Source organism: Nannospalax galili, unplaced genomic scaffold (assembly GCF_000622305.1).
Source record: "Nannospalax galili isolate Female #2095 unplaced genomic scaffold, S.galili_v1.0 scaffold762, whole genome shotgun sequence".
Classification (NCBI taxonomy): Eukaryota; Metazoa; Chordata; class Mammalia; order Rodentia; family Spalacidae; genus Nannospalax; species Nannospalax galili.
In genome coordinates, this window is record NW_008350126.1 from 1,419,899 (window position 1) to 1,436,055 (window position 16,157).

Sequence of the window (16,157 nt, forward strand, 5' to 3'; positions counted from 1 at the left end):
TCCCAAGCTATATAAACAGTAAACACTGCTGGGAGACACTCTTGGACAAGCCAAACTGCCTAGAAGAGGCCCAGTCTGACTGAGCTACTTAGAAAAGATATGCTCAAAACTGTTGAGCTGCCTGTAGGTTGTGCAGTGTGCTCTAGGTTTCCTGTTTTTCTGAGCTGTCACCCATGCTGGGGTGGCCTTTTGGTGATGCAGCTGTCTTTGAGTTAATTCTTCTGTAAGTAACCCCAATAAAACTCATTGGTTCACCAAGTTTTGGTGGTAGCCTTATTTTGGTCTGTCATTGGTTCTCTATCTAGGGTGAGTAGACATTTGTTCACATCTCCCCAGGAAGAGTGTCACACAATACTGGGACATTTTTGGACTTAGGTTGGAGAGATGGGAGATGATGAAGCATGAATTGGCTTTTAATGCTTCTGAATGACAATAACACACATTGCTTGGTCCAAACAAGTCACATGTTTACTCTGAAGTCCCCAGAGTGGGGATGCACAATACTGTCATGGGAGAAGCATCACACACCTCATGGTCAAGCCTGAAGTCAGCAGCTGGGGAGAAGGATATCTTCCCAGGGCAAATCATCAATTTCTTTGAACAACAGAACAGTGACCAAAAGTAATTCCTAGTCTGTGCTTTCTCATGCTTCCTCATATTTCCCCCGTTTTTATTCAAACATTGATAACCACAAGTTGTAACTATCCACATATACTTGAACACTCTCTCTCTCTCTCTCTCTCTCTCTCTCTCTCTCTCTCCATGAATGTGGAATTAGGGAGAAAGTGAAGTTTCATCATCACGTAGAATTGGGTGTGAACCCCAGCCCTGCTTCTTATTGGTGTGTGATTTCAGGCAAGTTTATAAATATTAGTGTCTTTATATTTAAAACTGGATGATAAAACTTGCATCAGAGCTGGTCCATAGAGGGCACTAACAGGACACTATTTCTTTTCCAGACCATATCTTGAGTAGTAATCAACTTTGTCTTTGATGGTATGGGTTTCATTTTATCAAATATGAGTGGTAACATGGCCTTTATCACACTGGGATGAAATCGAACTATTTTTAAAGTGGCTTTGATTCAGAAACCCTGTCTTTGGGGAATTGGCTATGCTTTGATGTGATTTAACCCAACTAATTAATTTTGTAATTTGTAAATTAATTTAATTGAATGACTTCTTCCTGTACCATAGAAATGTGTACTCTATGTGTTTAATATGGATTTAAGAATACCTCATCTGCTGATACGATAATTGTTTTGTTTCAGTTTATGAATTTGTTTTTCCACACCTTAAAATAGTTAAAAATTATTTTTTATAGTGTTGAATCCTTGTCTTAACCTATGTGCTTGAGTGAGTTATTTTGACTCTCTAGCATTTGATAGAATAATTACTCTGGGGGCTGGAGAGATGGCTCAGTGGTTAGGAACACTGATTATTCTTGCAGAAGACCTGGGTTCGAAGCCAAACACCCACATGGCAGCTAACAACTGTCCGTAACTCCAGTTCCAGGGGATCTGACAGCCTCTTCTGTCCTCTGTGGGCATTGCACAACACGGGTGAACTTGCCTACACACAGGCAATACACGCATACACATAAAATAAAAATAATAAACAAAAAATATTAAAAAAGGAATAATTACTCTGATAAGAGTAATAATAAAAAATCCAAAAAGAGGGCTGTGCATTTGTGGCACATGCCTTTAATCCCAGCACTTGGGAGGCAGAGGCAGGAGGATCTTTGTGAGTTTGAGGTCAGTCTGGTCTACATAATGAGTTCCAGGACAGCTGGGGCTACAAGGAGACCCTATCTCAAAAAAAAAAAAAGACAAAAAAAAAAAAATCCAAAAAGAAAACATATATTACTCAATCATTGGATTTTTTTCCTTCTAAAAATTTTTTGTATTTATTCATTTGTGTGTGGGTCAAATGGGCACTTGAATGCCACAGCTGCATATAGAGGACAAGGGACAACTTGTGGGAGTCAGTTTTCTCCTTCCACAGTGTGGGTCCCAGGGATCAAATTCAGGTCATCAGGCTTGGTGGCAAAGCACCTTTATTCATGAAGCCATCTCAACAGCACCTGGATTTTCTCCTTTTGTACCCCAACATTTCTGTCTCATGATCCTAGCCTGCTGTGGCAACTGTTCTAGCCCCACTTGTGATGGTGACTCCTACATTTTCCCTTCTCCCGTCCAAATCCCTCAGTTTTGAGAGACACGGTAATCAGTTTGGCCCAGGCTGCCCTTTTGGTGTTATAGGCAGAGTCAATCCTTTGGTAGGAGATGCAAAAGTTTCAGATGCCATCATGTATTCCATAAATGTTTTTGAGTGCTAATTAGGTGTGTATGATTCGTAATGAGGATAAAAGTTAACTGACCTGATACAGAGGTTAGACTCAGCAAGAAAGAACACTAGAGTAGTTATGGATAAATTTCATAGATTTTAGATACAAATGAACTTCCAGAGAAGAAAACTACAAATGTAAGATGAAAAATATACCACGTGAAATTAACAAATTACATGTAGCAAAAGGAAAATATTAGCTAACAGAAAGAATTAGTCAAAGAAACTGCCCAAATTGAAGTAGAGAGCAAAGAGAGGAATTAGGGAGTTGAGGCCAGCCTTAAGTACTTGCAATTGGAGAACTCAATGGACAGAAAAATGAGAAGAGGTGAAAGAAATTATGACCCAAGTTTGAGAAAATTATGGACCCCCAAATTTCAACAATTACCAAACACAGTATGATGATAATGATGAATACACTAAGACACACCTTGATTAGATTGCTCTAAATCAGGATAAAAAGAATCTTATGAGCAACCCAGTGTGGGGGTTGTGGAGGTGGTGACAGTGTGTGGCTATGTTGTATGCCGCCCAGGGGCAGTAAAAGCAGTAAAAGCAGATTTCTCACTGGAAGCAATCTAAACAAGAAGAATTAAAAGAAAAAATTCTGGAATTCAGATAAGACTGGGTGTGTTCAGGGTGGAGTGGCTGTGGACTGTCAATCTCAAGTTCTATACCTAACAAAAGTACCTTCCACAAATGAAGGCAAAGGCTTTTTTTTAGAGATACAAAAGGTGAAGAAGCCTACTACCAGCAGACTCGAGCTGCAAGATCTGCCCGTAGTAGAAACTGAAATGAAATGGAAATGAAGAACTACAGAAAAGGAGGAAGAGGACTAGAAGTAGTATATAGTAAATGTAGATTTATTTATCATTTAAATTTCCTTTAAAATAAGCATGTAGGGTGACTTGGAAGAATGTCATCGCATTGTTCTTTCATATGCATGGAATGATGGATCAGTTGAAGGTAGGCTATAAAAAGATGTGTATCTGTGAATCCGCCTGTGTGATGCAAACTCTGAAGCATCATGAAAACAACAAGGAATTATAGGAAAAAAGTGATAAAGGAGATAAAATGGAATTACAAAAGTACTCACGGTCTGAAGTACAGCTCAGTGGCAGCGTCTTTGCATGCAAGAGATTCTCCAGCACCTCAAAAACCAAAACAAAATCCAAAACCAACCCCCCGAAACCAACCTCAAAAACCAAAACAAAATCTAAAACCAACCCCCAAACCCTATAGAAAAGGAAAAGAAATGACCCCCTAGAAAACCACCATGTGTGGATCACTCCACCTGCCAACCCTACCCAAAGTGACGTGCAGAGTTGTGACTGTTGTTTTTAAATTGAATAATAACTACAGAAGAGGAAAATATGACCCAAGGTTTGGAATTTGAGAGTAGTAGTCACAGTCTGCAGCAGCATTCTGACTATTTACTGAGGGTCAAGCCCCATCTGTCTTCACTAACATTGTAAACAATCATTTTGGGTATGACGTTACTTTTAATCATGTTAAAGCTTCCTGCATGTGTCATTTGGTAACACTTGACAGTTCAGTTGTCTGACAGTGCCTTCTGTATTCACTGACTTTTACAAACCTAAAATAAAAATCTGTTGAAAGCATCATTCTAACCTCTACCTCCTGGCAGTGCATAAATCACAGGAAAGCTAAAAAGACACGTCACTGGAAGCAGAGGTGCTTGTGAATTTGGGTCTGTACCCCCAGCATCTAATGCTAGTATCTGCTTGCATTTATATTTATGTTCTTGATGTTTTTAGGAGAGATTTTTCTAGAACAAAATGGAAGGTTTCATTTACCTTGACTTCAAGGGAGGGAAAAAAACAAAAACAAAAACAAAAACCCAAGCCTACAGCCAAATAGCGAGTTCCTCTGAACTTCACACTTTGTGCATGGTGGAATCCCGAGATTTCAGCTACTTTTACTCTTTCCTGTTCTCCTAGCGGTTGCATTCAAAGGCCAGTGAACTAAGTCTGGCAGAAAATGTCTCAGGTGTCAGTTTTTGAATTACAGAACCAGGGAAACAACCTTCCACACTTCTGCTGAGAAACAAAATTATCCCTTTATGCAAACATTGGTTCCTCTTCTTTTATCTATTTGTTTACAAGGATTTTCTATGTTCAGGCTGGTTTTCTGGGTTATTTTTGTATGGCATAGGCAAGAAGATGATTGGATGCTCTGACAGTGAGGATGGCGGACATGTTCTTGTGGTAGAGAAATATCGTGAGATTATCATCTCAACCAATCAGAGAAATGAGTAGAGAGAAAAAGGTGAAGACTAATATGGGCTGGTTTGCACAATTTAGAGGAGTTTTCAATCAAAGAGCAATCTCTTTATTTTTTAAATCTTATTTTTATTATTTTTATTTTATGTGTATGAATGTATTCCCTACATGTGTGTAAGTGCACCTGTGTCATGCATTGCCCATGGAGGTCAAAAGAGGGCATCGGATCCCCTGGAACTGGAGTTATGAATGTTTGTTAACCTCCACGTGGGTGCTGGGAATCGAACCTGAGTCCTCTGCAAGAGCAGTCAGTGCTCTTAACCTCTGAGCCATCACTCTAGCCCAAGAGATCTCTTTTAGATGCTAAGGGAAGCTGAAGCCATTCAGTGTGCTGCGCATGGCCTTTCCTCCCATTTCATATGGAGCTTTTGTGTGGCACTGGTGTTTCAGGCAGTGTTAGGCCACCTGAACCTCACGTGTCTTATGGTTGTCATTTTGGTTTTAATGCAAAGAGCAGTGGTCATTCCCAGGGTTGTTGGCTTGGGGACACATCTCAAAGGCAGGCAGTAGAAGAAAATTCCTCAAATTGGCCTCATAGTCCATAGCCCCTGTTGCTTCAGTCTTAAGTGTCACTGTGTTAGGCTGTCTCCCTCAAGCTCTAGCTAGACAAGCATTTGCCCTCCTTAGGGAGTCCTTCTTCTTCCAGTGTAAGCAACCCGGCCTTCCATTTATCTGTCCCAGAGGATCCCTATGTTTCCTGTGCTTTCCAAAGTGCTGGATTCCCCCTGTCTTGATTTACTTCAGGTATAGTGGCAACATTTCATGACAGAGTGGCAGTGCGTATAGAGTTACAATTGCAGGCTCACATGACTGATTGAACTAGGAACGGCTCTTGATTTGTGTTCACTGATAAAAAGGAAAGAAAGAAGGGCACAATAAGGTTCTTGGTGGCCCTGAGGATGACTGTCACAGGGAAAATGATGTGGAGAAGTTACATTAACACGGCTTAAGGCTCTACAGGAGTTCATGGGGCTTGTGTCTAATCCTCAGTGTGGAACCTTGTGTGTGACAGCTGCTGCCAGTGGGAAGACAGAGATGTGGGCACAGGTGGAGGAGCTTGTGTCAGTCATATGAGCACTGCATCTAAAACCAGGACAGAATTTGCACTAGCTAATTAGACAGAGTTGTTATTTAGGTTATTGAGAGAAAATGTTGACATTGAATGTAATGTGTGGTTCTCACGGAGATAAGACAATTTAAAAAAAAAAAAATGATCCTGGAGGGTTTCTGTCACTAAGGGCTGATTGGACCAAGTTTGGTGCCCTACCCTTTCTGCAACAAGCATCTCATTTAATACTTATAACAATCCTGTCATCAGGAGGCATAAGAATCCAGGGAGAATGACTTCCAAGGCTCATGCTTAGTCTCTTCCCACAGTTACACAGACATAGAAAGGCAGTCTGATGATGGGCATCTATACACCCAGTGCCATCGAACCTGTGAAGCATTTCCTGGGGTTGGGGATCCATTGCCAGGCGTTCCTGATTCCACCGTGGCTTTCCCCCACTTTATAACCCTGTAGGAAATTGTTTAGATTATGGGCTCCATCTAGATGTGGTTATGTCGAAGAGCACTGCAAGCATCAGTCAGGCCGGCTCCTCCTCCTCATTAGCTGTGTTAATTTTGAGCCGGCCCCATGCTTTTCTGAACATCCTTTTCCACACGGGTGAAGTAGAAATGCGCAGGCCTGTGAGGAAGGATTTTTGCAAGGTGGTGAACGTCCTAAAGCGTGTGTCTGGGCACAGAGGCTGTTGAGTAAACGCCAGGTCTCTGTTCACTTGGAGAGTAAGCTGGCATGTTGCTCTCCCTGTTACTACAGTCTTTGGTACACGGCGGGCATACAGGAGGAATTCTGCTTCAACAATAAAGTTCTAGACACTTGTAATTTTTAAGGGGTATTTCAAGCGGAGGAGGCCTGAGTGGGGAAGATCGCGTCTCTCCTCTTCCAGATCCTGACAGTCGGGAAAGAACCGAGTCCAGGTTCTGAGCCTGGTGGGTACCCTGGCTGATGCCAATGAGGTCGATACCTACTAGCGCCCAGCCCGAGTGCAGGAAACCACGGGTGCCGGCAGAGGGCGTCTGCGGCCCATCGAGCTAGGCACGGCGTCTGGGGGGCTTGCGGGGCGCCGGGCACAGGCTGCGCTCGGGTGTTGGCCGCAGTCCCAGAAGCGCCCGCCAGTGGTAGTCAGAGGGGGACCCGGCGCCCTTGGACTCCGCGCTCGGCAAAACAGCGCAGCGCGTCCTCGGAGAGCGGTGAGCACCCGCATTCCAAGGGGCCTCTTCTTAGCCTAGTTGCGGGGCACTTGGAGACAGCGCGGTGGACGCGGGCAGCTGCCGGGTGGTTTGCTGTGCGTGGGTGTGGGCAGGATCTCCTCTGACCAGAGCTTTGGGTTCAACTTGGGGTTGACGCGAAGAGGCGCTGAATGTGGGACGGAAGTTTGGCTTACTTGAGATTTGCACGTGAGGATTCGTCTCTTGGGCTCTACCTCGGTGCCAGGGTCCCCTGGGTGGGCGAGGTAGCCAGTGAGGGCAAAGTGAACACGCAGGCGTCCCCCATCCCTGCTCTTGCAGCACCATCGAGGGGACCACGTGTGGCTGCCGCCCGCCGCTCTGCCTGTCAAGCTCAGCCCGCCCCCAGGGCCGGGAGGGGACGCGGAGGTGGGGTGGGCTGTGCCCCGGGAACCCAGCCGGCCCGTGCCCTCGCGGGTGCCAGCTCCGCCGTGCCTGCCTGCTGTTCCTGCCGCTACTGAGAGGTAGCGGGCTGCGCTGCAGAGAGGCTTGGGTCCCTAAGGGCCAAGCAGCCTGAGGGGCGCGCGGCTCGCGCGGAAAGGACGGAAGGCTACCCTAGAGACCAGTCCTCCGGGCGCCCTCTCCCAAGGAGGCTCCGAGAGCCCGGGCCCTTTGCAGGGTCCTGCCCGCTTTCAGCACTCTCTAGCTGATTAAGGGAGCAGGGTGGCGCCGCTTCTCGGGTGCCAGGTCTGGGATTCGTTTTCCAAACTCGGTCCAGAGATTTTTTGAATATCCTGAGCAGAACGCCAGCGCAGCGGGCTGGACTAGGGGCCCTTCCTGCACCTCCTGGAGCCCGGCACCAGGCAAAGCGCACTGTGGGAGCTCCAAGGGTTTTGAGAAAGTCAACCCCAAGGCAAGGTAGGTGGCCTTGATAGACTTGCCCAGAAAATGATGAGATTTAACAGAACTGAACGCAGGATGTGCTCAAGTCTCGGTGAAGGACTGTGTGTGTTTCTTTGCTTTTTAGGGCATTTGGAGTGCTGCTGCGGAGCCAGGGCTTGGAGGAACAAGACATGTATTTTAGGCTGCGTCTGAGAAGTGGAGGATTACTTGGCATCACAAGAGGCAACAACCCTGAAAAGTGACTGTGATTGATTAGGCAGAGGCCTGAGAATTTCTAGCTGATGACTTAGAGTATGCTGAAAAGCCAGTGCTTTCCTTGGGCATCTAGGAACCAACTGTGGCATGGAGCAACAAGCCCTGAAGACAGTTGTGGAAAGCAAGGAGTCCTTTTACTGGCATGATTTGGATCACCAAGTTCCTGATGGGATGCTGGTGTCCTTTACTCAGGGCAGCACCTGGAGCTTCACAAAGGTCAGGGTGTGAGTGAGGACTGGCCGACCCTTTACTCTGCTCAGGAACTTGAGAGCTGTGGGACCCTGACGGTTTTCCTTCTGGACGATGGCTCTGAACACTTCTACCATGGATGGGGCTGGACTGGTGGTAGAGAGGGACTTCTCCTTCCGCATCCTCACAGCCTGCTTCCTGTCACTGCTCATCCTGTCCACTCTTTTGGGGAATACCCTGGTCTGTGCTGCTGTCATCAGGTTTCGACACCTGCGGTCCAAGGTGACCAATTTTTTTGTCATCTCCTTAGCTGTGTCAGATCTCTTGGTGGCTGTCTTGGTCATGCCCTGGAAAGCTGTGGCTGAGATTGCTGGCTTTTGGCCCTTTGGGTCCTTCTGTAACATCTGGGTAGCCTTTGACATCATGTGCTCTACTGCATCCATCCTTAACCTCTGTGTGATCAGCGTGGACAGGTATTGGGCTATTTCCAGCCCTTTCCAGTATGAGAGGAAGATGACCCCCAAGGCAGCCTTCATTCTGATTAGTGTGGCATGGACTTTGTCTGTTCTGATCTCCTTCATTCCAGTGCAGCTCAGCTGGCACAAGGCAAAGCCCACAGGGCCGTTGGATGGCAATGCCACTTCTCTGGAGGAGACTGAGGACAACTGTGACACCAGGCTGAGCAGGACATATGCCATTTCATCTTCCCTCATAAGCTTTTACATCCCTGTAGCCATCATGATTGTCACCTACACCAGTATCTACAGGATTGCTCAGAAACAAATCCGGCGCATCTCAGCCTTGGAGAGGGCAGCAGTCCATGCTAAGAATTGTCAGACCACCGCAGGTAATGGGAACCCAGTTGAATGCTCACAATCAGAAAGTTCCTTTAAGATGTCCTTCAAAAGAGAGACTAAAGTTCTGAAGACTCTGTCTGTGATCATGGGGGTGTTCGTGTGCTGCTGGCTTCCTTTTTTCATCTCCAACTGTATGGTACCCTTCTGTGGGTCTGGGGAAACCCAGCCATTCTGCATCGATTCTATCACCTTTGATGTGTTTGTGTGGTTTGGGTGGGCTAATTCCTCCTTGAATCCTATCATTTATGCCTTTAATGCTGATTTTCAGAAGGCATTTTCAACCCTCTTAGGATGCTACAGACTTTGCCCTACAACGAATAATGCCATAGAGACAGTTAGCATCAATAACAATGGGGCTGTGGTGTTTTCCAGCCACCATGAACCAAGAGGCTCCATCTCCAAGGAGTGCAATCTGGTTTACCTGATCCCTCATGCTGTGGGCTCCTCTGAGGACCTGAAAAAGGAGGAGGCAGGTGGAATAACCAAACCACTGGAGAAGCTGTCTCCGGCCTTGTCAGTCATATTGGACTATGATACTGATGTCTCTCTAGAGAAGATCCAGCCCATCACGCACAATGGACAACATCCAACCTGATGTTCTTATCGCCAGTGCTAGAGGTTTCCCTAGGGCTTGATGTTAAGAAATTAAAATCTGTGAGACCGAGATGTTGTGAGAGCCCTCTGCTGCTTTTGAACAATTATGAGGACTTTCAAATGCATTCCAGTTTATATTCTAGTTATTGATAGTCAAACAGGGACACATGAAGAGCCACAAGGGAGATGTCTGGCTCCAAAATCATTTTTGAAACTCATTTATCTTAGGACCTTATAATGAAAAAATAGGACAAAGAATCAACAGTGAACAGCTTCACTTAAAAATCAAAACTTTCCAGGAAGGAAATGAGAGGTTGAGTCTGCTGTATACAAACAGGTGCTAAAACTGTTCCAAGCAGTTTTCAGATTGTAAAGGTAGGCGCATGCCTTCATAAATTATTTCCAAAACAATAACTGAGCCTTACAGTAAGAGTGGGATTTTTTTCCAGAACTGACAGATGATTTGTTAATAGTGGCTTTATTTATTTATTTATTGTATTATATGGATATTTTACATTTATCATAGTGAATCTATATTTATCATATATAGTAGAACACACTAATATTATCTGAGACTGAACTGTGTTTTGAACTAGCACTTTATAAACCAGTGAAACAAACACACAGACTCTGAAATTCTAAATTGTGAATAACTTCTGGAAACACAGCAAAGACTGACAGGAACTGAAATTGTGATGCTTTCTTACCACAACACAGTTAAATCCAAGATGAGAATTGACAAATGCTATGAATGCTTTTTTATTTTACTAAAAATATTTTTGAAAAGTAAAAAAACCCACAGCCACTACTGTGTTCTAAACATTTTAAATGGCAAAGGCTTTCCCTGGGAGAATTTGCAGTGCTGTAAATATCTTATATAAAAGCCAGTTTAAGAAGAATACAACTCTACATTTCTGTCCTTAGGTGGTAAGGAAAAGTATATACCACTTTGTATTTATGTAAAATAATTGGCCCTCCCTGTCGTTTCTCATTTTATGCCTGAAATAGCTTTCTGAAATAAACAAAAGACTGTCCAGGATTAAGATGTGCGGTGGGGAGAGCAAGCTTTAAATTCACGGGTCACAGCAACCCCTCCAGTGGGCAAAGCTCAAACCTTGTCTCTCCATCTGCCCAGGTCTAACCGAAACAGTCAAATTAAAAAAAATGTTAATGGTATACCCAGTAATGAACAGCGCCTCAGTACCTTTACATGAGACACTTCTCTTGGTGGAAGAAACAGAAGACCCGGTTCTCTTGTGTGTGTTAAGCACCTCAAAGCTGTTGGCATGTTTATTCACAAAGGCTAATTTTTAATTCTATGGTTTGGAATCCAGGTTCTATGCCTAGACTGCAAAAAGTACCATCAGCTTCCCTTATGTGGGGCTGCTAACTCACACGGGACATTTCAACACAGGTTTTGTTTTTTAATTTTTTTTCAAATGTTTACAAGGTATTCTTGATGAACAATTGACTTAACACGTGGATGAAATTGATAAAAAAGAAAAAAATCTGCTGAAAAAGTATCTCCTGCATCAGGTCTGTGTTATTTATGTATTGTGAATGTTTTCTCAATTTTACTGCTTGTATGCTTTCTTACATGCAATAAACTTATTTTGTGAATTCAAATCAACCCCATATAGGTTGTCTTGCATTTGTTAAATCTATTTTAAAAGCCAGAATATTTCATGTTGATAATTCAGAAAACAGGGCTATTTTCAAATATGCCCTCCTTTTTTAAAAAGGCCATAAGTCGACTTTGAATATTTCAGGAGGAAACATTTCCTCATGTTTTCCCTGTATTTCAATTGTTTTCTGGAAAAGGAACCTTCGTTCACTTGAAAAGTGACTTTACTCATTTTTCAGGTTTGAAAGCTTTCTAGCTTTCTAAATTTTCAGCTCTTTCTTTCAAAGAGGTTATTTTTAAATGAAGTAAAAGTTTCAGAAAAGACAGTGGTTTCCTCTGATGTGGCTGTGGCTTCAGAGCCGAGAGCAGACGCTGTATACACAGGTGGTGCTTACTTTAAAATATAACTAGAAATCGTGTATATATTCTGGAGAGTATATAGGTTATGATGCTGGGCTTACCAAAGTGCTTAAGAGGCACACCCTTAGATTCTGCTAATGATACTTAGTTAAGGTGGTGGGCATTCCTCCCCTATCCTGTAGAAGGAAAGGGGCTCAGCAGCTGGTGATGTAGAAATTAAGGGTGGAGTTTGTGACTTGCAGCATCACACAACAGATGGCATCTTTCTAGATTCCCTACTTGCTTTCCCCAGGCCCTGGCGTACAATGAACATGTTAGAATGAGCACCCAGGAAACATCTTGCCTTCTCTTTGCACTTCACAGCTTTCTGGATAGCTTTATGCCTGGAAGTTTAACTTTATTTTTAAGTCAGAAACTCAGCAACACAGGCTACAATACTCAGGCAGGACCCATCATTGGCTGATCAATGAAATCCAGCACAAGCGTCTTCTTTCATTGATGTTTAGCAATGATTTTAAATAATATTAAAATTCAGCATACCTAAAAGAAGATGGTACTTTGGATTCCTGGAATAAGAATGTGTAATGAATGTTAGTAGTGAGCATTATAAAAGAAAAATCATGATAATGACTTTTAAAAGATTTTTTTTTCCTATTCAATTTGTGGTGGATTTCAGTGACTTCCTGAGTTCTTTATCTTCTTTGGGGACCCCCATGTGATCTCTGCCCAAACATGCACCTGCATGCATTTCTGCCACTTCCCACCTCCAACCCCCCCTCTGCCTAGAGCCAGCTCACAGTTGGGGGCCAGGAATACAGAAAAGCATGGGTTCCCCTTTCAATCGGGTTGAGCATGAGTGGATGTTCACCTCTCTGAGCCTGTATGCCTCTTAGTGAAATGGAAATAGATGTGCAGATTGTCTGAGGATGGAATGAAGCCATGTCTGTGGGGACCTGGGATGCTGCACTCACTGACTCTTTGCAGAATCCTTGTTTTGAAAGAGTTGATCTTTTACCATTGTTGCCTAGTGTTTATAGATCTGCTTTGTATTTGATTTCTCCATGTTTATTTATAGAACAGAACTAATTTTCAGCATACATGTGATTTGGGATTCTCCCAGACACCACTGTCCTTTGCTGTGGTTATCTGCCATTCCAGAAACAAGTAGTTTTTCATGTGTTTGTGGTTAAGAGAATTGCCTTAAGTTGCCACTGTATAATGACTGAATCTGTCCACAACATTTTAATCTATCAAATCTCCTTATTTGAGAAATTTGTTTCAGGAATCATAAGCTGATGACTTCTTTGCTCTGGGTTAGTAAATGTGGGGTTTACTTGTCTGCATGATCTGGTAACAGAGGTTGTTCGAAGGAACTGGTAGGTGGGTCACAGAGTGATGGTTCTCTGTAGATTTCATGCAGCTCTTTTGATGGATTTGTTTGAGAGTACCTGGAGAGGACACATGGCCTGTTTACTTGCTAGAGGACTGAGGGTGTGGAATGCTGCAGCATAAACATACCACTAATGCCTCTGCATTGCCTTCTGTTGCATTAATGTTCATGGGATGCACAGAGTTAAAGCAGCAGCATTTGGTCTGTAGCTGTTATGTCATTCAAGGTTTGTGACTTGTAATTTAAATAGTATTAGAGGTTCAAGAATAATCTCTGGTTTAAAAGGGTTTAGGTTTCTAATTACTATGAAAAAAATGTATGGAACTGGTTAAAATGTTTCTCATGATCAGAGAACAGAATCCATCAACATTTAAAATGGATCAGCATTTTCAACCATTGAAAAGGATTTGCTCTGAGCTGTGCTCACAGACAATGACTACTTTGCACATCCCTGGTGTAGAGATGCTAACACAGTGGCAGGTGGCAGTGGGTTCTAGTAAGACTGTTTAGAGAGCAGGATGTTTCATTCTGCTTAAACCAATGGATGCACTACTTTATATCCCTGGAACACAAGTTTTTCTCTTCTCTACAACAAAGGCTAGATGATGTGAGTTCCAAGGTATCTTCTGGTTGGAAATTAAGAGACATGAGCTTCATTATGGGCAAACTTTGACTCTGATGGGTTCCTCCAGATAAATTTTCTAAGTTCTTATCCTCTTTTTGAAAACTTAACAGAAGGATACTTTTTGTTAGGCTGTAAAAATAAGCATAGTAATGAGTTTCCATTGGCAGGTTTACACCTTTTTTGGGCTGACCTTCTCTCCCACTGCCCCCGTCCCCCTGCCCTCCTCCTGACGGTCTTTCTTTCGCCTAGTAAACCCTCTTCAGCTTTCGTGGCACATGTGCTGTCCTCACACTCTTGCTCCTTGAGATTTCATTTCATCTTCTCATGGTCCTCTTTGTGGTTTCATGACCCATACCCCCACTCCCACAAAAATATATTCACATATAAAATTGAAATATAGGATCTCCTTATGAGAGAAAATGTATTTGTCTTCTGGGTCTGGGTTACTTCACTTAACATAATAATTTCTACTTCCATCCATTTCCTGAAAATGTCATGATTTCATTTTTCTTTAAGACTGGGTCAATTGTGTAAATGTAGCACATTTTCTCTACCCACTTACCTGTTGAAGGATGTCTAGGCTGGTTCTATTTCCTGTCTATTATAAATAGAGCAGCAAGAAAACAGATGTGTAAGTATCTATGGTAGAGTATAGAGTGCTTTGGGTGTATGCCCAGAAGTGTTATAATTGGGTTATAAGGTAGCCCTATTTTTAGTTTTTGAAAAATCTTCATATTGATTTACATAGTCCTGTACCAGTTTACACTCTTATCTATAAGTGAATAAGGGGTCCTTTTTCCCTATAGCATCACCATTATTATTATTATTATTATTAATTATTTTATTATGATAGTCTGACTGGGGTGAGATGGAATGGAATCTATAAGTAATTTTAATTTGCATTTCAGAAGGAAAAAAATCAAGGTCATCAAAGGGCTTTCATCATTTAGCCCTCCCTCCCCCTGGTGGCCTCTGTAGTCTCATCTCTTGTCATTACCCTACCAGCACCATCCTGCAGGTATCCTCAACTTTGCAATTCCTGGAGTGTGTTTTACATGCTGTTCATTCTGCTGGTACACACTTTCCTGTTGCCAGTGTTTGTCTACTGCTACTCACTGTTTATGATTATGCTAGGTGTAATTGCCAGAATCCATCCTTCCTTCCTCCCTCCCTCCCTTCCTTCCTTCTTTTCTTATTTCTTCCTTTCCTTCTTTCCTTCATTTTTATTTTATGTGTGAGTGTTTTACCTGTATGTAGATAAGTGTACCATGTGCACCCAGTGCCCTTGGGGCCAGAGGAGGGTGTCAGATCCCTTAGAACTGGAGTTAAAGACAAATGTTAGCTGTCGTGTGGTTACTGGGAACTGAATCCAGGTCCTCTGCAAGAACAGTAAGTGCTCTTAACACTGAGCCATCTCTCTAGCCCCTTGACCTCTTCTTTCTGCCTCTTCTTCTCTTGATTCTTTGTAAAGGCTTATTACACTGTCATGGAGTAAACTCTTTCATTATTGTTCTCCTGAGGGCATGACGTGAAGACAGAAGCTGTTTTCTTCCACTCTTCTTCTCTTTGTCTGTTCCTAGGTATGCAGGATGGGTGGCTTACAGGACTTGTTCATTAACTACCTCTTGATAAATGAAGGAATGAAAAGTCAAAATGGAATGCTTGTGCCACAGTTTTATTTTATTTAAGTGTGTGCATAGTGTATGTGTGTGAACATGAGTGTATGTTGAGGCTAGAGATTAACGTTGGTGTTTTCTTCAATCACTCTCTGCCTCATGTTTTAAGACGGCATCTCTCACTGAACCCAGTACTCATTGACTGTCTAGACTGGCTTGTCAGTGATCTCTGGGGATCCTCCTGTTTCCATGGCCACTGGTTGGGGACACAGATGCTTGACCACATCCAAATTCATTTGCAGGGTTCTGGAGATCTGAACTCAGGTCCTCATCCTTGTGTAGCGGGTACTTTACTGTCTGAGCCATCTGCACTGCTCCACAGTTTTATTTTATTATTCAAATGTATTTATGTGTGTGTATTTTCATGTGTGGGTACATGTATGAGTGTGTGTGCATATGCACATGTGGGCCCATGCATATGGAAGACAGAGGTCAACCTTGGGGTTGTTCCTCAGGAGCTGCACAGCACATTTTTTTTGGAGACAGAGTCTAGGTACCTAGGGTGGCCAGCCATCAAGCCCCAGGAATCATCCTGTCTCTGCCTCCCCAGTACTGGAATGATAAGCCATGCCACCATGCCTGACATTTAATGTGGGTGCTGGGGATCATACTCAGGTCCTCATGCTTGTAGGGCAAGCACTTTACTGACTGAGATATCTCCCAAGCCCCTGGAGGCACAGTGTTAGTGATGTTTACTTGTGAGGAGCTTGACATATTTGTGTAGACCTTCCAGGCGTTCTCTTCTTATGTCTGGGTACAACTGAAATCTGACATGGCTCTACAGAGGAAATTACACACACACAC

At 43.3% G+C, this 16,157-nt stretch overlaps 1 protein-coding gene across 1 annotated transcript; it reads left to right on the forward strand.

Moving 5' to 3' along the window:
* Nucleotides 1-7,367: 7,367 nt before the first annotated feature.
* Nucleotides 7,368-11,304, forward strand: Drd1 (dopamine receptor D1). Its single transcript, XM_008847344.2, has 2 exons — nt 7,368-7,798; nt 7,908-11,304. Exon 2 carries the CDS (start codon nt 8,342-8,344, stop codon nt 9,677-9,679), a length of 1,338 nt encoding a protein of 445 aa, XP_008845566.1. The 5' UTR covers nt 7,368-7,798; nt 7,908-8,341; the 3' UTR covers nt 9,680-11,304.
* Nucleotides 11,305-16,157: the final 4,853 nt, after the last annotated feature.

Excerpts from the sequence above, each read along its gene's own strand:
- Drd1 (XM_008847344.2), top strand. The coding sequence starts at position 8,342 with ATGGCTCTGAACACTTCTACCATGGATGGGGCTGGACTGGTGGTAGAG.